This window comes from Panulirus ornatus, chromosome 10, assembly GCF_036320965.1.
Source record: "Panulirus ornatus isolate Po-2019 chromosome 10, ASM3632096v1, whole genome shotgun sequence".
Lineage (NCBI taxonomy): Eukaryota > Metazoa > Arthropoda > Malacostraca > Decapoda > Palinuridae > Panulirus > Panulirus ornatus.
In genome coordinates this window covers 34220072-34247131 of record NC_092233.1, presented here as the reverse complement: position 1 = coordinate 34247131, position 27060 = coordinate 34220072, and the positions used below count along the sequence as shown (strand labels likewise).

Below are 27060 nucleotides of genomic sequence, written 5' to 3'. Positions count from 1 at the left end.
CCCCCAACCTATGATTCACTTCCGCTTCCATGGTTCCATCCGTTGCCAAATCCATTCCCAGATATCTAAAACACTTCACTTCCTCCAGTTTTTCTCCATTCAAACTTACCTCCCAATAGACTTGTCCCTTAACCCTACTGTACCTGATATCCTTGCTCTTATTCACATTTACTCTCAACATTCTTCTTTCACACACTTTACGAAACTGTCACCAGCTTCTGCAGTTTCTCACACGAATCAGCCACCCGCGCTATATCATTAACGAACAACTGACTCTCTTCCCAAGCTTTCTCATCCAGAACAGACTGCATACTTGCCCCTCTTTCCAAAACTCTTCCATTCACCTCCCTAATCACCCCATCCATAAACAAATTAAACAACCATGGAGACATCACACACCCCTGCCGCAAACCAACATCCACTGAGAACCAATTACTTTCTTCTCTTCCTAAACGTACACATGCCTTACATCCTCGACAAAAACTTTTCAACGCTTGTAAAATACTCCCCCCCCCCCCCCCCCACACCATATATTCTTAGTACCTTCCACAGAGCATCTCTATCAACTCTATCATATGCCTTCTCCAGATCCATAAATGCTACATACAAATCCATTTGCTTTTCCAAGTATTTCTCACATACATTCTTCATAGCAAACACCTGATCCATACATCCTCTACCACTTCTGAAACCACACTGCTCTTCTCCAATTTGATGCTCTGTACATGCCTTCACCCTCTCAATCAATACCCTCCCATATAATTTCCTAGGAATACTCAACAAACTTTTAGCTCTGTAATTTGAGAACTCACTTTTATCCCCTTTGCCTTTGTACAATGTCACTATGGAAGCATTCCTCCAATACTCAGGCACCTCACCATGAGTCATACATACATTAAATAACCTTACCAACCAGTCAACAATACAGTCACCCCCTTTTCTAATAAATTCCACTGCAATACCATCCATATATATATATATATATATATACATATATATATATATATATATATATATATATATATATATATATATATATATATATATATATTCATTTATTTTATTTTGCTTTGTCGCTGTCTCCCGCGTTAGCGAGGTAGCGCAAGGAAGCAGACGAAAGAATGGCCCACCCACATACACATATATGTACATACACGTCCACACACGCAAATATACATACCTATACATCTCAACGTATACATATATATACACACACAGACACATTCATATATACACATGTACATAATTCATACTGTCTGCCTTTATTCATTCTTATCGTCACCCTGCCACACACGAAATAACAACCCTCTCCCCCCTCATGTGCGCGAGGTAGCGCTAGAAAAAATCGACTAAGGCCACATTCGTTTAAACTCAGTCTCTAGCTGTCATGTAATAATGCACCAGAACCACAGCTCCCTTTCCACATCCAGGCCCCACAGAACTTTCCATGGTTTACCCCAGACGCTTCACATGCCCTGGTTCAATCCAGTGACAGCACCTCGACCCCGGTATACCACATCGTTCCAATTTACTTTATTCCTTGCACGCCTTTCACCCTCCTGCATGTTCAGGCCCCGATCACTGAAAATCTTTTTCACTCCATCTATCCAACTGCAATTTTGTCTCCCACTTCTCCTTCTCTTCACCTCTGACACATATATCATCTTGGTCAATCTTTCCTCATCAATCTTTCCTCACTCACTCTTTCCATGTGACCAAACCATTTCAAAACACCCCCTTCTGGTCTCTCAACCACAATCTTTTTATTACCACACATCTCTTTTACTCTATTATTTCTTACTCGATCAAACCACCTCACACCACACATTGTCCTCAAAAATCTCATTTCCAGCACATCCACCCTCCTGCGCACAACTCTATCCATAGCCCACGCCTCGCTACCATATAACATTGTTGGAACCACTATTCCTTCAAACATACCCATTTTTGCTTTCCGAGATAATGTTCTCGACTTCCACAGATTCTTCAACGCTCCCTAAACTTTTGCCCCCTCCCCTACCCTATGATTCACTCCCGCTTCCATGGTTCCATCCGCTGCCAAATCCACTCCCAGATATCTAAAACGCTTCACTTCCTCCAGTATTTCTCCATCTAAACTTACCTCCCAATTGTCTTGTCCCTCGACCCTACTGTACCTAATAACCTTGCTCTATTCACATTTACTCTCAGATTTTTTCTTTCACACACTTTACCGAACTCAGTCACCAGCTTCTGCAGTTTCTCACACGAATCAGCCACCAGCGCTGTATCATCAGCGAACAACAACTGACTCGCTTACCAAGCTCTCTTATCCACAACAGACTGCATACTTGTCCAAAACTCTTGCATTCACCCCACTAACAACCCCATCCATAAACAAATTAAACAACCATGGAGAACATCACACACCCCTGCCGCAAACCTATATTAACTGAGAACCAATCACTTTCCTCTCTTCCTACACGTACATATGACTTACATCCTCGATAAAAACTTTTCACTGCTTCTAACAACTTGCCTCCCACACCATATATTCTTAATACCTTCCACAGAGCATCTCTATCAACTCTATCATTTGCCTTCTCCAGATCCATAAATGCTACATACAAATCCATTTGCTTTTCTAAGTATTTCTCACATACATTCTTGAAAGCAAACACCTGATCCACACATCCTCTACCACTTCTAAAACCACACTGCTCTTCCCTAATCTGATGCTCTGTACATGCCTTCACCCTCTCAATCAATACTCTCCCATATAATTTCCCCAGGAATACTCAACAAACTTATACCTCTGTAATTTGAGCACTCACTCTTATCCCCTTTGCCTTTGTACAATGGCACTATTCAAGCATTTCGCCAATCCTCAGGCACCTCACCATGAGTCATACATACAATAAATAACCTTACCAAGCAGTCAACAATACACCCCCTTTTTTAATAAATTCCACTGCAATACCATTCAAACCCGCTGCCTTGCCGGCTTTCATCTTCCGCAAATTTTTACTACCTCTTCTCTGTTTACCAAATCATTTTCCCTAACCCTCTCACTTTGCACGCCATCTCGACCAAAACATCCTATATCTACCACTCTATGATCAAACACATTCAACAGACCTTCAAAATACTCACTCCATCTCCTTCTCACATTACCACTACTTTTTATCACCTCCCTATTAGCTCCCTTCACAGAAGTTCCCATTTGTTCCCTTGTCTTACGCACTTTATTTATCTCCTTTCAAAACATCTTTTTATTCTCCCTAAAATCTAATGATTCTCACCCCAACTCTCATTTGCCCTCTTTTTCACCTGTTGCACTTTCTCTTGACCTCCTGCCTCTTTCTTTAATACATCTCCCACTCATTTGCCTTATTTCCCTGCAAAAATCGTCCAAATGCCTCTCTTTTCTCTTTCACTAATAATCTTACATCTTCATCTCACCACTCACTACCCTTTCTAATCTGTCCAACTCCCACGCTTCTCATGCCACAAGCATCTCATGCGCAAGCCATCACTGCTTCCCTAAATACATCCCATTCCTCCCCCACTTACCTTACGTCCTTTGTTCTCACCTTTTTCCATTCTGTATTCAGTCTCTCCTGGTACTTCCTCACGCAAGTCTCCTTCCCAAGCTCACGTACCCTCACCACTCTCTTCACCCCAACATTCTCTCTTCTTTTTTGAAAACCTCTACAAATCTTCACCTTCGCCCCCACAAGATAATGATCAGACATCCCTCCAGTTGCACCTCTCAACACATTAACATCCAAAAGTCTTTCTTTCGCGCGCGTATCAATTAACACGTAATCCAATAACGCTCTCTGGGGCATCTCTCCTACTTACATACGTACACTTATGTATATCTCTCTTTTTAAACCAGGTATTCCCAATCACCAGTCCTTTTGCAGCACATAAATCTACAAGCTCTTCACCATTTCCATTTACAACACTGAACACCCCATGTATACCAATTATTCCCTCAATTGCCACATTACTCATCTTTGCATTTAAATCACCCATCACTATAACCCGTTCTTGTGCATCAAATCTACTAACACACTCACTCAGCTGCTCCCAAAACACTTGCCTTTCATGATCTTTCTTCTCATGCCTAGATGCATATGCACCAATAATCACCCATCTCTCTCCATCCACTTTCAGTTTTACCCATATCAATCATGAATTTACTTTCTTACACTCTATCACATACTCCCACCACTCCTGTTTCCTCTCTTCCTCCACGTACTCATGCCTTACATCCTCGATAAAAACATTTAACTGCTTCTAATAAGTTGCCTCCCACACCTTATATTCTTAATACCTTCCACAGAGCATCTCTCTCTCTCTCTCTCTCTCTCTCTCTCTCTCTCTCTCTCTCTTTATATATATATTATATATATATATATATATATATATATATATATATATATATATATATATATATATATATATATTATCCCTGGGGATAGGGGAGAAAGAATACTTCCCACGTGTTCCCTGCGTGTCGTAGGAGGCGACCAAAAAGGGAGGGAGCGGGTGGCTGGAAATCCTTCCCTCTCGTCTATTTTTTTTTTTAATTTTCGAAAAGAAGGGACAGAGAAGGGGGCCAGGTGAGGATATTCTCTCAAAGGCCCAGTTCTCTGTTTTTAACGCTACCTCGCAAACGCGGGAAATGGCGAATAGTTTGAAAGAAAAGAGAGAAATATATATATATATATATATATATATATATATATATATATATATATATATATATATATATATATATATATATATATATATATATACTTCCAGCTTCAGGATATCTCTCAATCTCCAGCACTCAGGATCTGGCCATATCCACCCATCAGGACTACAGGTTATTACGGTTGGTGATGTATGTGTGTGCGTCTGTGTGCAGCGAGTGTAGTGCATTTAAGTCATAAGTGCTCAGTGTCTTCCTTATGGGAGATGCATCGTGGGCATTAAGGTCTGATGTTGTAACTGTGTCTGCAGCACTGTGGTGTGTCCGCTAGGCTGAGAGGTAAGGAGCACGGAGTGACGGAGCGCCTCCACGGTAGAACGACTCTGGCTGGAACTGTGACTTCTGATGGGTGTACCTGTCATGGGGTGTGCGGGGTTTTCAGACTGAGTTGGGAGGTCGCATTGATTTGGTTGTTGTCGAGTCATTTCAATGTGTATGTGTTATGTCAGAGTTATATTTGTTGTGGGTGGGGGATCTATGAATAGGGGTTACTGACGTGTGGGTCATGGGTAAGCTTTGTATTTTGGGGGTTGGTGGTTAGTTACAGTGGTCTGTGTGGGAAGGGTCTAATGTTGCTGTATAGAACTGTGTGCTGAGCTTACTGAGGTGGGATTGTACTGGGAGGATCTTTACTTGGTCAATGAGAAGGTTGAAGAAAGAAATGTAGAATTGATCAGGTTGGGACCCAACGGCCCGGCAGGTTATCCTGAAGCAGAGATCTCCAGAGGGATTAAACCAATGTCAACGTCAGTGCATACCATGAGATGCTGTAAGTGACCAGATCAGTTAACACAACCGTACCTACGCCCCTTGAATACGACGGTACAAGCTTTGAATACGACGGTAAAAGTCTTGAGTAAGACGGTACGCCCCTTGAATACGACGGTACAAGCTTTGAATACGACGGTAAAAGTCTTGAGTAAGACGGTACACCCCTTGAATACGACGGTACAAGCCTTGAATACGACGGTACAAGCCTTAAATACGACGGTACAAGCCTTGGATACGACGGTACGCCCCTTGAATACGACGGTAAAAGTCTTGAGTAAGACGGTACGCCCCTTGAATACGACGGTACAAGCCTTGAATACGACGGTACAAGCCTTGGATACGACGGTACGCCCCTTGAATACGACGGTACAAGCCGTGAATACGACGGTATATGCCTTGAATACGACGGTACAAGCCTTGGATACGACGGTACAAGCCTTGGATACGACGGTACGCCCCTTGAATACGACGGTACAAGCCGTGAATACGACGGTACATGCCTTGAATACGACGTTACAAGCTTTGAATACGACGGTACAAGTCTTAAGTAAGACGGTACGCCCTTTAAATACGACGGTACAAGCTTTGAATACGACGGTACAAGTCTTGAGTAAGACGGTATGCCCCTTGAATACGACGTTACAAGCTTTGAATACGACGGTAAAAGTCTTGAGTAAGACGGTACGCCCCTTGAATACGACGGTACAAGCTTTGAATACGACGGTACAAGTCTTGAGTAAGACGGTACGCCCCGTGAATACGACGGTACAAGCCTTAAATACGACGGTACAAGCCTTGGATACGACGGTACGCCCCTTGAATACGACGGTACAAGTCTTGAGTAAGACGGTACGCCCCTTGAATACGACGGTACAAGCTTTGAATACGACGGTAAAAGTCTTGAGTAAGACGGTACGCCCCTTGAATACGACGGTACAAGCCTTGAATACGACGGTACAAGCCTTGGATACGACGGTACGCCCCTTGAATACGACGGTACAAGCTTTGAATACGACGGTAAAAGTCTTGAGTAAGACGGTACGCCCCTTGAATACGACGGTACAAGCCGTGAATACGACGGTACAAGCCTTGGATACGACGGTACGCCCCTTGAATACGACGGTACAAGCCGTGAATACGACGGTACATGCCTTGAATACGACGGTACACGCCTTGAATACGACGGCACAAGATTTGAGTACGACAGCATAACTAATAGTACAGCGGTATAGCCTTGTAATATAAAGGCTGGACTTTGACCTGATAGATCTAGGTCAAGGTGCAGGCGATCATACCAGTGGATCGCACGGTCATGCTTGAGGGATTACACAAAGGACAGCAGCATATCTGTTATAGCATAAGCACTATATGATATATACTATAGAAATACACTTTAGTTTCATATCTAATCATCTAGTTATCTCTGATCTGGTTAACATAGGAACGTGATGTACGAACATAATGTCGCTACACGGAGTGAAACCTAAGGCATTACCACAACTATTGTCCGTGTTTACCAGATATGTTATGCCATTCAACAAGAAAAAAAAAAATGCAAATAGAATTCAACAGTACCCAGGCCTCGCCATGCCAATGAGACACCTGGTGAGGTGTTACGAGCTTTCTCAAGTTTTCTATCTTATTCATTATTTATTATACTTTGTCGCTGTCTCCCTCGTTAGCGACGTAGCGCAAGGAAACAGACGAAAGAATGGCCCAACCCACCCACATACATATGTATATACATACACGTCCACACACACACATATACATACCTATACATCTCAACGTATACATATATACACACACACAGACATATATATATATATATATATATATATATATATATATATATATATATATATATATATATATATATATATATATATACACATGTACATAATTCATACTGTCTGCCCTTATTCATTCCCGTCGCCACCTCGCCACACATGAAAAGACAGCCCCCTCCCCCCGCATGTGCGCGAGGGAGCACTAGGAAAAGACAACAAAGGCCACATTCGTTCACTCTCAGTCTCTAGCTGTCATGTAATAATGCACCGAAACCACAGCTACCTCTCCACATCCACGCCCAACAAAACTTTCCATGGTTTACCCCAGGCGCTTCACATGCCCTGCTTCAATCCATTGACAGCACGTTGACCCCGGTATGCCACATAGTTCCAATTCACTCTATTCCTTGCACGCCTTTCACCCTCCTGCATGTTCAGGCCCCGATCACTCAGAATCTTATTCACTCCATCTTTCCACCTCCAATTTGGTCTCCCACTTCTCCTTGTTCCCTCCACCTCTGACACATATATCCTCTTTGTCAATCTTTCCTCACTCATTCTCTCCATGTGAACAAACCATTTCAAAACACCCTCTTCTGCTCTCTCAACCACACTCTTTTTATTACCAAACATCTCTCTTACCCTTTCATTACTTACTCAATCAAACCACCTCACACCACATACTGTCCTCAAACATCTCATTTCCAGCACATCCACCCTCCGCATAACTCTATCTATAGCCCACGCCTCGCAACCATATAACATTGTCGGAACCACTATTCCTTCAAACATACCCATTTTTGCTTTCCGAGATAACGTTCTCGACTTCCAAACATTTTTCAACGCTCCCAGAACTTTCGCCCCCTCCCCCACCTTATGAATCACTTCCGCTTCCATGGTCCCATCTGCTGCCAAATCCACTCCCGGATATCTAGAATACTTCACTTCCTCCAGTTTTTCTCCATTCAAACTTACCTCCCAAATGACTTGTCCCTCAACCCTACTGTACCTAATAACCTTGCTCTTATTCACATTTACTCTCGGCTTTCTTCTTTCACACACTTTACCAAACTCAGTCACCAGCTTCTGCGGTTTCTCACCCGAATCAGCCACCAGCGCTATATCATCAGCGAACAACAACTGACTCACTTCCCAAGCTCTCTCATCCTCAACAGATTGCATACTTGCCTCTCTCTCCAAAACTCTTGCATTCACCTCTCTAACAACCCCATCCATAAACAAATTAAACAACCATGGAGACATCACACACCCCTGCCGCAAACCGACATTCACTGAGAACCAATCACTTTCCTCTCTTCCTACTCGTACATATGCCTTACATCCTCGATAAAAACTTTTCACTGCTTCTAACAACTTGCCTCTCACACCATATATTCTTAATACCTTCCACAGAGCATCTCTATCAGCTCTATCATATGCCTTCTCCAGATCCATAAATTCTACTTACAAATCCACTTGCTTTTCTAAGTATTTCTCACATACGTTCTTCAAAACAAGCACCTGATCCACACATCCTCTACCACTTCTGAAACCACACTGCTCTTCTCCAATCTGACGCTCTGTACATGCCTTCACCCTCTCAATCAATACCCTCCCATGTAATTTCCCAGGACTCCTCAACAAACTTATGCCTCTGTAATTTGAGCAATCACCTTTATCCTCTTTGCCTTTGTACAATGGCACTATGCAAGCATTCTGCTAATCCTCAGGCACCTCACCAAGAGTCATACATACATTATATAACCTTACCAACCAGTCAACAATACAGTCACCCCCCCTTTTTTTTTTTGTAATAAATTCCACTGCAATACCATCCAAGCCGGCTTTCATCTTCCGCAAAGCTTTTACCACCTCCTCTCTGTTTACCAAATCATTCTCCCTGACCGTCTCACTTTGCACGCCACCTCGACCAAAACACCCTATATCTGCCACTCTATCATCAAACGCAAGTTTTCCATCACTGGATATTTACACTTCACCATAACAGGAGCGAGACATGCCTAGCACGGTTGACAGCCTATCAGGGTCGAGACGCTCTACTGCAAGAGTGATTGTAACCTCCATTAGCCTCACCAGTAATATAACGAGCTACTGTCGTTCTCCCAACCAACTTTTCCAGCTAGTAGACGTGATCATAAACTTTCCGGCTATGTAAACACTAATGCGGAACCACCACCAGTGGGTATAAGGTACCGTTACCGTCACGCACCTGAGGATGCTAACATTCATGTACCGTAAGGACCACCACTACACTACGTTCAGATGAACTAGATTGTAAACCCCTTCAATTTATGAGTAATTTGAATAGTGAGGTATGTTACCGCCATGTTGGCATCTCATAGTGATTACCTAGCCATATTATATATATATATATATATATATATATATATATATATATATATATATATATATATATATATATATATATAGTGGGGTGCCTAAATGTGTGTGGATGTAACCAAGATGTGAAAAAAGGAGAGATAGGTAGTATGTTTGAGGAAAGGAACCTGGATGTTTTGGCTCTGAGTGAAACGAAGCTCAAGGGTAAAGGGGAAGAGTGGTTTGGGAATGTCTGGGGAGTAAAGTCAGGGGTTAGTGAGAGGACAAGAGCAAGGGAAGGAGTAGCAATACTCCTGAAACAGGAGTTGTGGGAGTATGTGATAGAGTGTAAGAAAGTAAATTCTCGATTAATATGGGTAAAACTGAAAGTTGATGGAGAGAGGTGGGTGATTATTGGTGCATATGCACCTGGGCATGAGAAGAAAGATCAAGAGAGGCAAGTGTTTTGGGAGCAGCTGAATGAGTGTGTTAGTGGTTTTGATGCACGAGACCGGGTTATAGTGATGGGTGATTTGAATGCAAAGGTGAGTAATGTGGCAGTTGAGGGAATAATTGGTATACATGGGGTGTTCAGTGTTGTAAATGGAAATGGTGAAGAGCTTGTAGATTTATGTGCTGAAAAAGGACTGATGATTGGGAATACCTGGTTTAAAAAGCGAGATATACATAAGTATACTTATGTAAGTAGGAGAGATGGCCAGAGAGCGTTATTGGATTACGTGTTAATTGACAGGCGTGCGAAAGAGAGACTTTTGGATGTTAATGTGCTGAGAGGTGCAACTGGAGGGATGTCTGATCATTATCTTGTGGAGGCTAAGGTGAAGATTTGTATGGGTTTTCAGAAAAGAAGAGTGAATGTTGGGGTGAAGAGGGTGGTGAGAGTAAGTGAGCTTGAGAAGGAGACCTGTGTGAGGAAGTACCAGGAGAGACTGAGTACAGAATGGAAAAAGGTGAGAACAATGGAAGTAAGGGGAGTGGGGGAGGAATGGGATGTATTTAGGGAATCAGTGATGGATTGCGCAAAAGATGATGCTTGTGGCATGAGAAGAGTGGGAGGTGGGTTGATTAGAAAGGGTAGTGAGTGGTGGGATGAAGAAGTAAGAGTATTAGTGAAAGAGAAGAGAGAGGCATTTGGACGATTTTTGCAGGGAAGAAATGCAATTGAGTGGGAGATGTATAAAAGAAAGAGACAGGAGGTCAAGAGAAAGGTGCAAGAGGTGAAAAAAGAGGGCAAATGAGAGTTGGGGTGAGAGAGTATCATTAAATTTTAGGGAGAATAAAAAGATGTTCTGGAAGGAGGTAAATAAAGTGCGTAAGACAAGGGAGCAAATGGGAACTTCAGTGAAGGGCGCAAATGGGGAGGTGATAACAAGTAGTGGTGATGTGAGAAGGAGATGGAGTGAGTATTTTGAAGGTTTGTTGAATGTGTTTGATGATAGAGTGGCAGATATAGGGTGTTTTGGTCGAGGTGGTGTGCAAAGTGAGAGGGTTAGGGAAAATGATTTGGTAAACAGAGAAGAGGTAGTGAAAGCTTTGCGGAAGATGAAAGCCGGCAAGGCAGCAGGTTTGGATGGTATTGCAGTGGAATTTATTAAAAAAGGGGGTGACTGTATTGTTGACTGGTTGGTAAGGTTATTTAATGTATGTATGACTCATGGTGAGGTGCCTGAGGATTGGCGGAATGCGTGCATAGTGCCATTGTACAAAGGCAAAGGGGATAAGAGTGAGTGCTCAAATTACAGAGGTATAAGTTTGTTGAGTATTCCTGATAAATTATATGGGAGGGTATTGATTGAGAGGGTGAAGGCATGTACAGCATCAGATTGGGGAAGAGCAGTGTGGTTTCAGAAGTGGTAGAGGATGTGTGGATCAGGTGTTTGCTTTGAAGAATGTATGTGAGAAATACTTAGAAAAGCAAATGGATTTGTATGTAGCATTTATGGATCTGGAGAAGGCATATGATAGAGTTGATAGAGTTGCTCTGTGGAAGGTATTAAGAATATATGGTGTGGGAGGAAAGTTGTTAGAAGCAGTGAAAAGTTTTTATCGAGGATGTAAGGCATGTGTACGTGTAGGAAGAGAGGAAAGTGATTGGTTCTCAGTAAATGTAGGTTTGCGGCAGGGGTGTGTGATGTCTCCATGGTTGTTTAATTTGTTTATGGATGGGGTTGTTAGGGAGGTGAATGCAAGAGTTTTGGAAAGAGGGGCAAGTATGAAGTCTGTTGGGGATGAGAGAGCTTGGGAAGTGAGTCAGTTGTTGTTCGCTGATGATACAGCGCTGGTGGCTGATTCATGTGAGAAACTGCAGAAGCTGGTGACTGACTTTGGTAAAGTGTGTGGAAGAAGAAAGTTAAGAGTAAATGTGAATAAGAGCAAGGTTATTAGGTACAGTAGGGTTGAGGGTCAAGTCAATTGGGAGGTGAGTTTGAATGGAGAAAAACTGGAGGAAGTGAAGTGTTTTAGATATCTGGGAGTGGATCTGGCAGCGGATGGAACCATGGAAGCGGAAGTGGATCATAGGGTGGGGGAGGGGGCGAAAATTCTGGGGGCCTTGAAGAATGTGTGGAAGTCGAGAACATTATCTCGGAAAGCAAAAATGGGTATGTTTGAAGGAATAGTGGTTCCAACAATGTTGTATGGTTGCGAGGCGTGGGCTATGGATAGAGTTGTGCGCAGGAGGGTGGATGTGCTGGAAATGAAATGTTTGAGGACAATATGTGGTGTGAGGTGGTTTGATCGAGTAAGTAACGTAAGGGTAAGAGAGATGTGTGGAAATAAAAAGAGCGTGGTTGAGAGAGCAGAAGAGGGTGTTTTGAAATGGTTTGGGCACATGGAGAGAATGAGTGAGGAAAGATTGACCAAGAGGATATATGTGTCGGAGGTGGAGGGAACGAGGAGAAGTGGGAGACCAAATTGGAGGTGGAAAGATGGAGTGAAAAAGATTTTGTGTGATCGGAGCCTGAACATGCAGGAGGGTGAAAGGAGGGCAAGGAATAGAGTGAATTGGATCGATGTGGTATACCGGGGTTGACGTGCTGTCAGTGGATTGAATCAGGGCATGTGAAGCGTCTGGGGTAAACCATGGAAAGCTGTGTAGGTATGTATATTTGCGTGAGTGAACGTGTATGTATATACATGTGTATGGGGGTGGGTTGGGCCATTTATTTCGTCTGTTTCCTTGCGCTACCTCGCAAACGCGGGAGACAGCGACAAAGCAAATATATATATATATATATATATATATATATATATATATATATATATATATATATATATATATATATATGTACATAATTCATACTGTCTGCCTTTATTCATTCCCGTCGCCACCCCGCCACACATGAAATAACAACCCCCTCTCCCCAAATGTGCGCGAGGTAGTGCTAGGAATAGACAACAAAGACCACTTTCGTTCACACTCAGTCTCTAGCTGTCATGTAATAATGCACCAAAACCACAGCTCCCTTTCCACATCCAGGCCCCACAGAACTTTCTATGGTTTACCCCAGACGCTTCACATGCCCTGGTTCAATCCACTGACAGCACGTCGACTCCAGTATACCACATCGTTCCAATTCACTCTCTTCCTTGCACGCCTTTCACCCTCCTGCATGTTCAAGCCCCGATCACTTAAAATCTTTTTCACTCCATCTTTCCACCTCCAATTTGGTGTCCTACTTCGCGTTCCCTCCACCTCCGACACATATATCCTCTTTGTCAATCTTTCCTCACTCATTCTCTCCATCTGACCAAACCATTTCAAAACACCCTCTTCTGCTCTCTCAACTATACTCTTTTTATTACCAAACATCTCTCTTACCCTATTATTACTCGATCAAACCTCCTCACACCACATATTGTCCTCAAACATCTCATTTCCAGCACATCCACTCTCCTCCGCACAACTCTATCTATGGCCCACGCCTCGTAACCATATAACATTGCTGGAACCACTATTCCTTCAAACATACCCATTTTTGCTTTCCGAGATAATGTTCTCGACTTCCACACATTCTCTAACGCTCCTAGAACTTTCGCCCCCTCCCCTACCCTATGACTCACTTCCGCTTCCATGGTTCCATCCTCTGCCAAATCCACTCCCATATACCTAAAACACTTCACTTCCTGCAGTTTTTCTCCATTCAAACTTACCTTCCAATTGACTTGTCCCACAACCCTACTGTACCTAATAACCTTGCTCTTATTCACATTTACTCTCAGCTTTCTTATTTCACACACTTTACCAAACTCAGTCACCAGCTTCTGCAGTTTCTCACACGAATCAGCCACCAACGAATAACAACTGACTCACTTCCCAAGCTCTCTCATTCACAACAGACAGCATACTTGCCCCTCTTTCCAAAACTCTTGCATTCACCTCCCTAACAACCCCATCCATAAACAAATTAAACAACCATGGAGACATCACACATCCCTGCCGCAAACCTACTTTCACTGAGAGCCAACCACTTTCCTCTCTTCCTACACGTACACATGCCTTATATCCTAGATAAAAACTTTTCACTGCTTCTAACAACTTGCCTCCCACACCATATATTCTTAATACCTTCCACAGAGCATCTCTATGAACTCCATCATATGCCTTCTCCAGATCCATAAATGCTACATACAAATCCATTTGCTTTTCTAAGTATTTCTCACATACATTCTTCAAAGCAAACACCTGATCCACACATCCTCTAGCACTTCTGAAACAACACTGCTCTTCCCCCATCTGATGCTCTGTACATGTCTTCACCCTCTTAATCAATACCATCCCATATAATTTCCCAGGAATACTCAACAAACTTATACCTCTGTAATTTGAGCACTCAATTTTATCCCCTTTGCCTTTGTACAATGGCACTATTCAAGTATTCTGCCAGTCCTCAGGCACCTCATCATGAGTCATACATACATTAAATAACCTTACCAACCAGTCAACAATACAGTCACCCCCCTTTTTTAGTAAATTCCACTGCAATATCATCCAAACCCGCTGTCTTGCCGGCTTTTATCTTCCGCAAAGCTTTTACTACGTATTCACTGTTTACCAAGTCATTCTCCCTGACCCTCTCACTTTCCACACCACCTCGACCAAAACACCCTATATCTGTCAATCTATCATCAAATACATTCAACAAACCTTCAAAATACTCACTCCATCTCCTTCTCACATTACCACTACTTGTTATCACCTCCCCATTAGCCCCCTTCACTGAAGTTCCCATTGATTCTCTTGTCTGACGCACTTTATTTACCTCCTTCCAAGACATCTTTTTATTCTCCCTAAAATTTAATGATCCTCTCTCACCCCAACTCTCATTTGCTCTCTTTTTCACCTCTTGCACCTTTCTCTTGACCTCCTGCCTCTTTCTTTTATACATATCCCAATTATCTCCATTATTTTCCTGCAAAAATCGTCCAAATGCCTCTCTCTTCTCTTTCACTAACAATCTTACTTCTTCATCCCACCACTCACTACAGTTTCTAATCTGCCCACCTCCCACGCTTCTCATGCCACAAGCATCTTTTGTGCAAGCCATCACTGCTTCCCTAAATACATCCCATTCCTCCCCTACTCCCCTTATGTCCTTTGTTCTCACCTTTTTCCATTCTGTACTCATTCTCTCCTGATACTTCCTCACACAAGTTTCCTTCCCAAGCACACTTACTTTCACCACTCTCTTCACCCCAACATTCTCTCTTCTTTTCTGAAAACCTCTACAAATCTTCACCTCAGCCTCCACAAGATAATGATCAGACATCCCTCCAGTTGCACCTCTCAGCACATTAACATCCAAAAGTCTCTTTCGCGCGCATATCAATTAACACGTAATCCAATAACGCTCTCTGGCCATCTCCCCTACTTACATATGTATACTTATGTATATCTCTCTTTTTATATGAGGTATTCCCTATTACTAGTCCTTATTCAGCACATAAATCTACAAGGTCTTCACCATTTCCATTTACAACACTGAACACCCCATGTACACCAATAATTCCCTTAACTTCCACATTACTCACCTTTGGATTCAAATCACCCATAACTATAACCTGGTCTCGTGCATCTAAACTACTAACTCACTCACTCAGCTGCTCCCAAAACACTTGCCGCTCATGATCTTTCTTCTCATGCCCAGGTGCATATGCACCAATAATCACCCATCTCTTTCCATCCACTTTCAGTTTTACCCATATCAATCTAGAGTTTACTTTCTTACACGCTATCACGTACTCCCACCACTCCTGTTTCAGGAGTAGTGCTACTCCTTCCCATGCTCTTGTCCTCTCACTAACCCTTGACTTTACTCCCAAGACATTCCCAAACCACTCTTCCTCTTTACCCTCGAGCTTCGTTTCACTCAGAGCCAAAACATCCAGGTTCCTTTCCTCAAACATACTATCTATCTCTCGGTTTTTTTTTCATCATGGCTACATCCACACACATTTAGACACCCCAATCTGCGCCTTCGAGGAGGATGAGCACTCTCCGCATGACTCCTTCTTCTGTTTCCCCTTATGCATACACACACACACACACACACACACACACACACATATATATATATATATATATATATATATATATATATATATATATATATATATATATATATATATATATATATAGGATCACAATTTTGCGTGTGACCAAGTATATTCTTATGAGTCCAAGGGGAAAATGAAACACGATAAGTTCTTAAGTGCACTTTCGTGTAATAATCACATCACCAGGGGAGATACAAGAAAGAAATATAAATCAGCTGATATAAAAGGAAGAGACGTAGTAGGACGCCATTTGGTAAACACGTGATTGTCCGACATACAACGAGCGTATCATAAACTTATTATGTGGACAAGAAGGGGAATTGTTTACAATTTTTTTCAACAATAAAACTATCCAATTTGTATAGACCTTCACTAATATAAAGGTTATAATTCTTTGTGTATTCAATAGTAGAAGATTCAGTAATATTTCTGGTAGTACTGCCATATATGCAATGGCTTATGAAAACACATAAGCAAGATTTTTCAGCAAGACATATAGTGAGTTTAGTAGGCTCTATCACATATAGATTGTCAAAATGTTTAGTTTCTTTATTAAGCCCTTTAGTGGGTTAGATATCAAATTTAATATCATGAACAATGTCGATTTAGTTAACAAGCTTAACAATTTCAATGTTAATTTTGATTTCAAACTTTTTAGCTTTGATGTTTCCTCACTGTTCACAAAAGTTCCAGTTGATGACCTTTCAGAATATTTATTTCATATTTTGGATGATATTCATTTACCTGTTTCAAAGTCTGTTTTCACTGAACTGATAAAATTGTGCATAAAAGACTGTGTATTTCAATTCAATGGAGAATATCATGCTCAAAAATTTGGTAAGGCAAAGTGTAACCCTCTTTCACCTGTACTAAGTAATCTTTATATGATATTCTTTGAAACAAAATTACTAAAGGATATCTTACCTTCTAATACAATTTGGTTTAGGTATGTAGATGATGTTCTTTGTGTTTGGCCAACAAATGAAAATTTACAAACATTTCTCCCCTTACTTAACAATTCAGTACCTTCCATCAAATTTACTTTAAAAAATGAAAATAAATGTATGTTACCATTTTTAGATTGCATGATCCATAGGCAAGGAAACATGTTTAAGTTTAACATATATAGAAGACCCACCAATGTATGCTCATATATCCATTATTACTCATCTCAACATGACAGTTAAATTATCATATTTTCAATCTATGTTCCTTAGGGCATTACGTATTTTCAGTCCAGAGTTTATTCATGACGACTTTGAGAAGATATTTTCTATTCAATCTAAGTTAAGTACCTTATTCTTTCATTGATAAATCCCTTGATTTAGCAACGAAATCATTTTATAGAGTTGAACCCAAACCTCCCATCGAGACCAAGAATATTTTAGTTCTCCCTTTTAATAATAATTCTGTTTAACTTCCCAGTTTGCTTAAATCCTTTAATGTAAATGTTGCCTTCAGCAAAAATAATACTATAAAGAATATCTTTATCAGGAACTCACCAGAAAATTCTCCTGGGTGCATCTATAAAGTGCCATGTAGAAATTGTGATGTTTTATGTTGGGCAGACTAGTAAGGATCTTTCTGTTAGACTTAAGCAACATAAATATAGTATAAGAACAGGACAAGAATCAAACGCCTTGTTCAATCACGTTAAAAACTATGATCACTGTATTGACTGGAGTAATGCCACCTTCAGTTATTAACTCTAACCCCAGTACCACGAGAAACATCATTGAATCTTCTATTATTAAATACACAAAGTTTTATAGCCTTAATATTAGTGAAGGTCTATACAAAGTGGATAGCTTTTTTGTTTACAAGATTTGTAAACAATTCCCCTTCCTGTCCACATAATAAGTTTATGATATGCTCGTTGTCTGTCTTGGAAAATCACTTGTTTACCAAATAGCGTCCTAACTACGTCTCTTCGTTGTATATCAGGGTGACTTAAATTTCTTTCTTGTATCTCCCCTGATGATGTGGTTATTACACAAAAGTGCACTTGGTAACTTATCGTGTTTCATTTTCCCCGTGAACTCATAGGAATATATATATATATATATATATATATATATATATATATATATATATATATATATATATATATATATATATATATATATGGGAGGGTATTGATTGAGAGGGTGAAGGCGTGTACAGAGCATCAGATTGGGGAAGAGCAGTGTGGTTTCAGAAGTGGTAGAGGATGTGTGGATCAGGTGTTTGCTTTGAAGAATGTATGTGAGAAATACTTAGAAAAACAAATAGATTTGTATGTAGCATTCATGGATCTGGAGAAGGCATATGATAGAGTTGATAGAGACGCTCTGTGGAAGGTTTTAAGAATATATGGTGTGGGAGGCAAGTTGTTAGAAGCAGTGAAAAGTTTTTATCGAGGATGTAAGGCATATGTACGCGTAGGAAGAGAGGAAAGTGATTGGTTCTCAGTGAATGTAGGTTTGCGGCAGGGGTGTGTGATGTCTCCATGGTTGTTTAATTTGTTTATGGATGGGGTTGTTAGGGAGGTGAATGCAAGAGTTTTGGAAAGAGGGGCAAGTATGCAGTCTGTTGTGGATGAGAGAGCTTGGGAAGTGAGTCAGTTGTTGTTCGCTGATGATACAGCGCTGGTGGCTGATTCATGTAAGAAACTGCAGAAGCTGGTGACTGAGTTTGGTAAAGTGTGTGAAAGAAGAAAGTTAAGAGTAAATGTGAATAAGAGCAAGGTTATTAGGTACAGTAGGGTTGAGGGTCAAGTTAATTGGGAGGTAAGTTTAAATGGAGAAAAACTGGATGAAGTAAAGTGTTTTAGATATCTGGGAGTGATTCTGGCAGCGGATGGAACCATGGAAGCGGAAGTGAATCATAGGGTGGGGGAGGGGTCGAAAATTCTGGGAGCCTTGAAGAATGTGTGGAAGTCGAGAACATTATCTCGGAAAGCAAAAATGGGTATGTTTGAAGGAATAGTGGTTCCAACAATGTTGTATGGTTGCGAGGCGTGGGCTATGGATAGAGTTGTGCGCAGGAGGATGGATGTGCTGGAAATGAGATGTTTGAGGACAATATGTGGTGTGAGGTGGTTTGATCGAGTAAGTAATGTAACGGTGAGAGAGATGTGTGGAAATAAAAAGAGTGTGGTTGAGAGAGCAGAAGAGGGTGTTTTGAACGGGTTTGGTCACATGGAGAGAATGAGTGGGGAAAGATTGACCGAGAGGATATATGTGTCAGAGGTGGAGGGAACGAGGAGAAGTGGGAGACCAAATTGGAGGTGGAAAGATGCAGTGAAAAAGATTTTGAGTGATCGGGGCCTGAACATGCAGGAGGGTGAAAGGCGTGCAAGGAATAGAGTGAATTGGAACGATGTGGTATACCGGGGTCGACGTGCTGTCAATGGATTGAAGCAGGGCATGTGAAGCGTCTGGGGTAAACCATGGAAAGTGTGTGGGGCCTGGATGTGGAAAGGGAGCTGTGGTTTCGATGCATTATTACATGACAGCTAGAGACTGAGTGTGAACGAGTGGGGCCTTTGTTGTCTTTCCTAGCGCTACCTCGCACACATGAGGGGGGAGGGGGTTGTTATTCCATGTGTGGCGAGGTGGCGATGGGAACAAATAAAGGCAGACAGTATGAATTATGTACATGTGTATATATGTATATGTCTGTGTGTGTATATATATGTGTACATTGAGATGTATAGGTATGTATATTTGCGTGTGTGGACGTGTATGTATATACATGTGTATGTTTGGCGGGTTGGGCCATTCTTTCGTCTGATTCCTTGCGCTCCCTCGCTAACGCGGGAGACAGCGACAAAGCAAAATATATATATATATATATATATATATATATATATATATATATATATATATATATATATATATCTTTCTTTCTTTCATACTATTCGCCATTTTCCGCATTAGCGAGGTAGCGTTAAGAACAGAGGACTGGGCCTTTGAGGATATCCTCACCTGGCCCCCTTCTCTGTTCCTTCTTTTGGAAAAAATAAATAAATATATATATATATATATATATATATATATATATATATATATATATATATATATATATATATATATGTATATATATATATGGGTGGGTTGGGCCTTTCTTTCGTCTGTTTCCTTGCGCTACCCCGCTAACGCGGGAGACAGCGACAAAGCACAATAAAAAAATATATATAATTTTTTTTTTTTTTTTTTGCTTTGTCGCTGTCTCCCGCGTTTGCGAGGTAGCGCAAGGAAACAGACGAAAGAAATGGCCCAACCCACCCCCATACACATGTATATACATACACGTCCACACACGCAAATATACATACCTACACAGCTTTCCATGGTTTACCCCAGACGCTTCACATGCCCTGATTCAATCCACTGACAGCACGTCAACCCCGGTATACCACATCGATCCAATTCACTCTATTCCTTGCCCTCCTTTCACCCTCCTGCATGTTCAGGCCCCGATCACACAAAATCTTTTTCACTCCATCTTTCCACCCCCAATTTGGTCTCCCACTTCTCCTCGTTCCCTCCACCTCCGACACATATATCCTCTTGGTTAATCTTTCCTCACTCATTCTCTCCATGTGCCCAAACCATTTCAAAACACCCTCTTCTGCTCTCTCAACCACGCTCTTTTTATTTCCACACATCTCTCTTACCCTTACGTTACTTACTCGATCAAACCACCTCACACCACACATTGTCCTCAAACATCTCATTTCCAGCACATCCACCCTCCTGCGCACAACTCTATCCATAGCCCACGCCTCGCAACCATACAACATTGTTGGAACCACTATTCCTTCAAACATACCCATTTTTGCTTTCGGAGATAATGTTCTCGACTTCCACACATTCTTCAAGGCTCCCAGGATTTTCGCCCCCTCCCCCACCCTATGATCCACTTCCGCTTCCATGGTTCCATCCGCTGCCAGATCCACTCCCAGATATCTAAAACACTTTACTTCCTCCAGTTTTTCTCCATTCAAACTTACCTGCCAATTGACTTGACCCTCAACCCTACTGTACCTAATAACCTTGCTCTTATTCACATTTACTCTTAACTTTCTTCTTTCACACACTTTACCAAACTCAGTCACCAGCTTCTGCAGTTTCTCACACGAATCAGCCACCAGCGCTGTATCATCAGCGAACAACAACTGACTCACTTCCCAAGCTCTCTCATCCACAACAGACTTCATACTTGCCCCTCTTTCCAAAACTCTTGCATTGAACTCCCTGACAACCCCATCCATAAACAAATTAAACAACCATGAAGACATCACACACCCCTGCCGCAAACCTACATTCACTGAGAACCAATCACTTTCCTCTCTTCCTACACATACACATTCCTTACATCCTCGATAAAAACTTTTCACTGCTTCTAACAACTTGCCTCCCACACCATATATTCTTAATACCTTCCACAGAGCATCTCTATCAACTCTATCATATGCTTTCTCCAGATCCATAAATGCTACATACAAATCCATTTGCTTTTCTAAGTATTTCTCACATACATTCTTCAAAGCAAACACCTGATCCACACATCCTCTACCACTTCTGAAACCACACTGCTCTTCCCCAATCTGATGCTCTGTACATGCCTTCACCCTCTCAATCAATACTCTCCCATATAATTTACCAGGAATACTCAACAAACTTATACCTCTGTAATTTGAGCACTCACTCTTATCCCCTTTGCCTTTGTACAATGGCACTATGCACGCATTCCACTAATCCTCAGGCACCTCACCATGAGTAATACATACATTAAATAACCTTACCAACCAGTCAACAATACAGTCACCCCCTTTTTTAATAAATTCCACTGCAATACCATCCAAACCTGCTGCCTTGCCGTCTTTCATCTTCCGCAAAGCTTTTACTACCTCTTCTCTGTTTACCAAATCATTTTCCCTAACCCTCTCACTTTGCACACCACCTCGACCAAAACACCCTATATCTGCCACTCTATCATCAAACACATTCAACAAACCTTCAAAATACTCACTCCATATCCTTCTCACATCACCACTACTTGTTATCACCTCCCCATTTGCGCCCTTCACTGAAGTTCCCATTTGCTCCCTTGTCTTACGCACTTTATTTACCTCCTTCCAGAACATCTTTTTATTCTCCCTAAAATTTAATGATACTCTCTCACCCCAACTCTCATTTGCCCTCTTTTTCACCTCTTGCACCTTTCTCTTGACCTCCTGTCTCTTTCTTTTATACATCTCCCACTCAATTTCATTTTTTCCCTGCAAAAATCGTCCAAATGCCTCTCTCTTCTCTTTCACTAATAATCTTACTTCTTAATCCCACCACTCACTGCCCTTTCTAATCAACCCACCTCCCACTCTTCTCATGCCACAAGCATCTTTTGCGCAATCCATCACTGATTCCCTAAATACATCCCATTCCTCCCCCACTCCCCTTACTTCCATTGTTCTCACCTTTTTCCATTCTGTACTCATATATATATATATATATATATATATATATATATATATATATATATATATATATATATATATATATATTTATATATATATATATATATATATATATATATATATATATATATATATATATATATATATATATATATATATCGCAAAGTAAAGAAAGGTAGGCACTCAGGGATACACCATATATACGATACCGTCGTTACATTAATGTGCGGATAGTAACTCGTGTACCGGAATTAAATACATTCAACCTTGTGCACCAAAACTATATATACTTTGTTCCCAAAGTTGCGGGAATATATATTACAATGACTTGATATCGCATCAATAGGAATAAATTACAATGATTCATGTAATACCGCCATAACGGGAAGTGTATCACAATCATCAGTATTGTCATCTCTGAAACAAAATTATAACTTTAAACTCATTATCATCAAAGGAAAAATTCCCACAATAAACTTGTGTGTTAGAGAAGACAGCGTCTATATGCTATATAGCAGTGGTCATACTGGGAGGTCAACAACAATCACGTGACCCCAGACGACCTATGTAGGCTAAGCTGGCAGTTAAGAAAGGCTTGGAACTGTGGTTTTCCTCTCCAGATCTATCGTGAGTGTGTGAGTCTAAAGTCAATATAAACATAATGTAAAGAGAACCATCGGTAAAACTAACACTGAAGCCTTACTCTTGCTTAAATGTAATGACAAGTAACTATATTCTCTGTGAAGGAACATTTTGACAACTTTACTTTCAGAATTAACTTGGGTACGATAGTGAAGTATGTAGGTAGTAAACTCAAGCGATGTTTTTTTGTTATTTACAAAGGTTTATGTGGAAGTAACTCAGTCATCTGGACGAGTCTCATTATCTCAATTCAGAATCGCGACACTTACGTGTATGTTAACTGGGCTAAGCTGTTGTGACTGAACTATGCGTATGACAAGAAAACATCGTTATTCAAATAACGATAAAATACCAAAGAAATTCATATCATATATAAATATGCTATTCCACTAATGAATGTGTTTACGAGCTTACCATACAGCTTTAATTATATGAATATCTTATACTAATATTTCCGTTCAGGATGGGCATCTCTGGGAAATCCCAACAAATACAATAATATCGCCTGCGCTGGGTACAGCAGCTGGGTAGGGAATGCAAGGCTCACCTGTATGGCTGAGAACGTTTCCAGAGGCGAGGAGCGCACAGCCGCCCAACACCATCACCTGTGCCGCCCACATCCTGCAGGAAGGAGAGATATTATGTGGACAATGAAGGAAAGTTTCATGATTATCATCATTAGTAACTATATAGCTTAATGTAAACATGCTTGCGCTTCGGTACCCTCCCGCTAATACACGTTCAAACTTAAGGACTAAAAGTTAAGGACTGAAAGGTTTTGTCATGATATTTTAAGTCAAACTTTCCTTTAACTAAAGACCTTGACAACTATGATAACTACAGTACTGCCTGGCAGCCATGGTCATCACTGTAGGTAGATCTAGGTCATGATATCATTCGTCTCTGGTGTTGGACACTGGGTTTCCTGTGACATGATCATCATCTTTAGCGCATACCAGCTTCTCATAGAGGAATGGTTCACTCTGGTAATCATCTATGGTGGAAGCTGAACACGAAGATCATTAATATTTGGCTGTTTGGTAACAACACAGGCCTCTGTATCATACACTTTGTAAATGATGTGAAAAAAGAGACAAATTCACAGGCAACGTGAGCTGAGCGATGGATGGTATGTGTGATGCCAGAGTCAAGCTACGATGGGTATCTTACTTACCCAGCGACCGTCACCAGCGCAGTCATGGTCGCCAACACCAGGGGAGGGAGGAGGCGCGGCGGTGGGCGGTCATGGCTGGAAGCACGACTACCAGGCAGGGGGATGGAGGAGGGAAGCACGACTACCAGGCAGGGGGATGGAGGAGGGAAGCACGACTACCAGGCAGGGGGATGGAGGAGGGAAGCACGACTACCAGGCAGGGGGATGGAGGAGGGAAGCACGACTACCAGGCAGGGGGATGGAGGAGGGAAGCACGACTACCAGGCAGGGGGATGGAGGAGGGAAGCACGACTACCAGGCAGGGGGATGGAGGAGGGAAGCACGACTACCAGGCAGGGGGATGGAGGAGGGAAGCACGACTACCAGGCAGGGGGATGGAGGAGGGAAGCACGACTACCAGGCAGGGGGATGGAGGAGGGAAGCACGACTACCAGGCAGGGGGATGGAGGAGGGAAGCACGACTACCAGGCAGGGGGATGGAGGAGGGAAGCACGACTACCAGGCAGGGGGGTGGAGGAGGGAAGCACGACTACCAGGCAGGGGGGTGGAGGAGGGAAGCACGACTACCAGGCAGGGGGATGGAGGAGGGAAGCACGACTACCAGGCAGGGGGATGGAGGAGGGAAGCACGACTACCAGGCAGGGGGATGGAGGAGGGAAGCACGACTACCAGGCAGGGGGATGGAGGAGGGAAGCACGACTACCAGGCAGGGGGATGGAGGAGGGAAGCACGACTACCAGGCAGGGGGGTGGAGGAGGGAAGCACGACTACCAGGCAGGGGGATGGAGGAGGGAAGCACGACTACCAGGCAGGGGGATGGAGGAGGGAAGCACGACTACCAGGCAGGGGGATGGAGGAGGGAAGCACGACTACCAGGCAGGGGGATGGAGGAGGGAAGCACGACTACCAGGCAGGGGGATGGAGGAGGGAAGCACGACTACCAGGCAGGGGGATGGAGGAGGGAAGCACGACTACCAGGCAGGGGGGTGGAGGAGGGAAGCACGACTACCAGGCAGGGGGATGGAGGAGGGAAGCACGACTACCAGGCAGGGGGGTGGAGGAGGGAAGCACGACTACCAGGCAGGGGGGTGGAGGAGGGAAGCACGACTACCAGGCAGGGGGATGGAGGAGGGAAGCACGACTACCAGGCAGGGGGATGGAGGAGGGAAGCACGACTACCAGGCAGGGGGATGGAGGAGGGAAGCACGACTATCAGGCAGGGGGATGGAGGAGGGAAGCACGACTACCAGGCAGGGGGATGGAGGAGGGAAGCACGACTACCAGGCAGGGGGATGGAGGAGGGAAGCACGACTACCAGGCAGGGGGATGGAGGAGGGAAGCACGACTACCAGGCAGGGGGGTGGAGGAGGGAAGCACGACTACCAGGCAGGGGGATGGAGGAGGGAAGCACGACTACCAGGCAGGGGGGATGGAGGAGGGAAGCACGACTACCAGGCAGGGGGGTGGAGGAGGGAAGCACGACTACCAGGCAGGGGGATGGAGGAGGGAAGCACGACTACCAGGCAGGGGGATGGAGGAGGGAAGCACGACTACCAGGCAGGGGGATGGAGGAGGGAAGCACGACTACCAGGCAGGGGGATGGAGGAGGGAAGCACGACTACCAGGCAGGGGGATGGAGGAGGGAAGCACGACTACCAGGCAGGGGGATGGAGGAGGGAAGCACGACTACCAGGCAGGGGGATGGAGGAGGGAAGCACGACTACCAGGCAGGGGGATGGAGGAGGGAAGCACGACTACCAGGCAGGGGGATGGAGGAGGGAAGCACGACTACCAGGCAGGGGGATGGAGGAGGGAAGCACGACTACCAGGCAGGGGGATGGAGGAGGGAAGCACGACTACCAGGCAGGGGGATGGAGGAGGGAAGCACGACTACCAGGCAGGGGGATGGAGGAGGGAAGCACGACTACCAGGCAGGGGGATGGAGGAGGGAAGCACGACTACCAGGCAGGGGGATGGAGGAGGGAAGCACGACTACCAGGCAGGGGGATGGAGGAGGGAAGCACGACTACCAGGCAGGGGGATGGAGGAGGGAAGCACGACTACCAGGCAGGGGGATGGAGGAGGGAAGCACGACTACCAGGCAGGGGGATGGAGGAGGGAAGCACGACTACCAGGCAGGGGGATGGAGGAGGGAAGCACGACTACCAGGCAGGGGGATGGAGGAGGGAAGCACGACTACCAGGCAGGGGGATGGAGGAGGGAAGCACGACTACCAGGCAGGGGGATGGAGGAGGGAAGCACGACTACCAGGCAGGGGGATGGAGGAGGGAAGCACGACTACCAGGCAGGGGGATGGAGGAGGGAAGCACGACTACCAGGCAGGGGGATGGAGGGAGGGAAGCACGACTACCAGGCAGGGGGATGGAGGAGGGAAGCACGACTACCAGGCAGGGGGGATGGAGGAGGGAAGCACGACTACCAGGCAGGGGGAGGAGGAGGGAAGGCACGACTACCAGGCAGGGGGATGGAGGAGGGAAGCACGACTACCAGGCTAGGGGGGGTGGAGGAGGGAAGCACGACTACCAGGCAGGGGGATGGA

At 43.4% G+C, this 27060-nt stretch overlaps 1 protein-coding gene across 4 annotated transcripts in view; it reads right to left on the bottom strand.

The window, feature by feature from the left end:
• Positions 1-27060, bottom strand: part of LOC139750896 (uncharacterized) — a 270500-nt gene that overhangs the window by 130472 nt on the left and 112968 nt on the right. For all 4 annotated transcript variants that reach the window (XM_071665771.1, XM_071665770.1, XM_071665773.1 and 1 more), the window contains exon 2: positions 23874-23947. In XM_071665771.1, the coding sequence (XP_071521872.1) occupies positions 23874-23946 (73 nt within the window). In that variant the 5' untranslated portion in view covers position 23947. The remainder of the gene's footprint in view (positions 1-23873; positions 23948-27060) is intronic.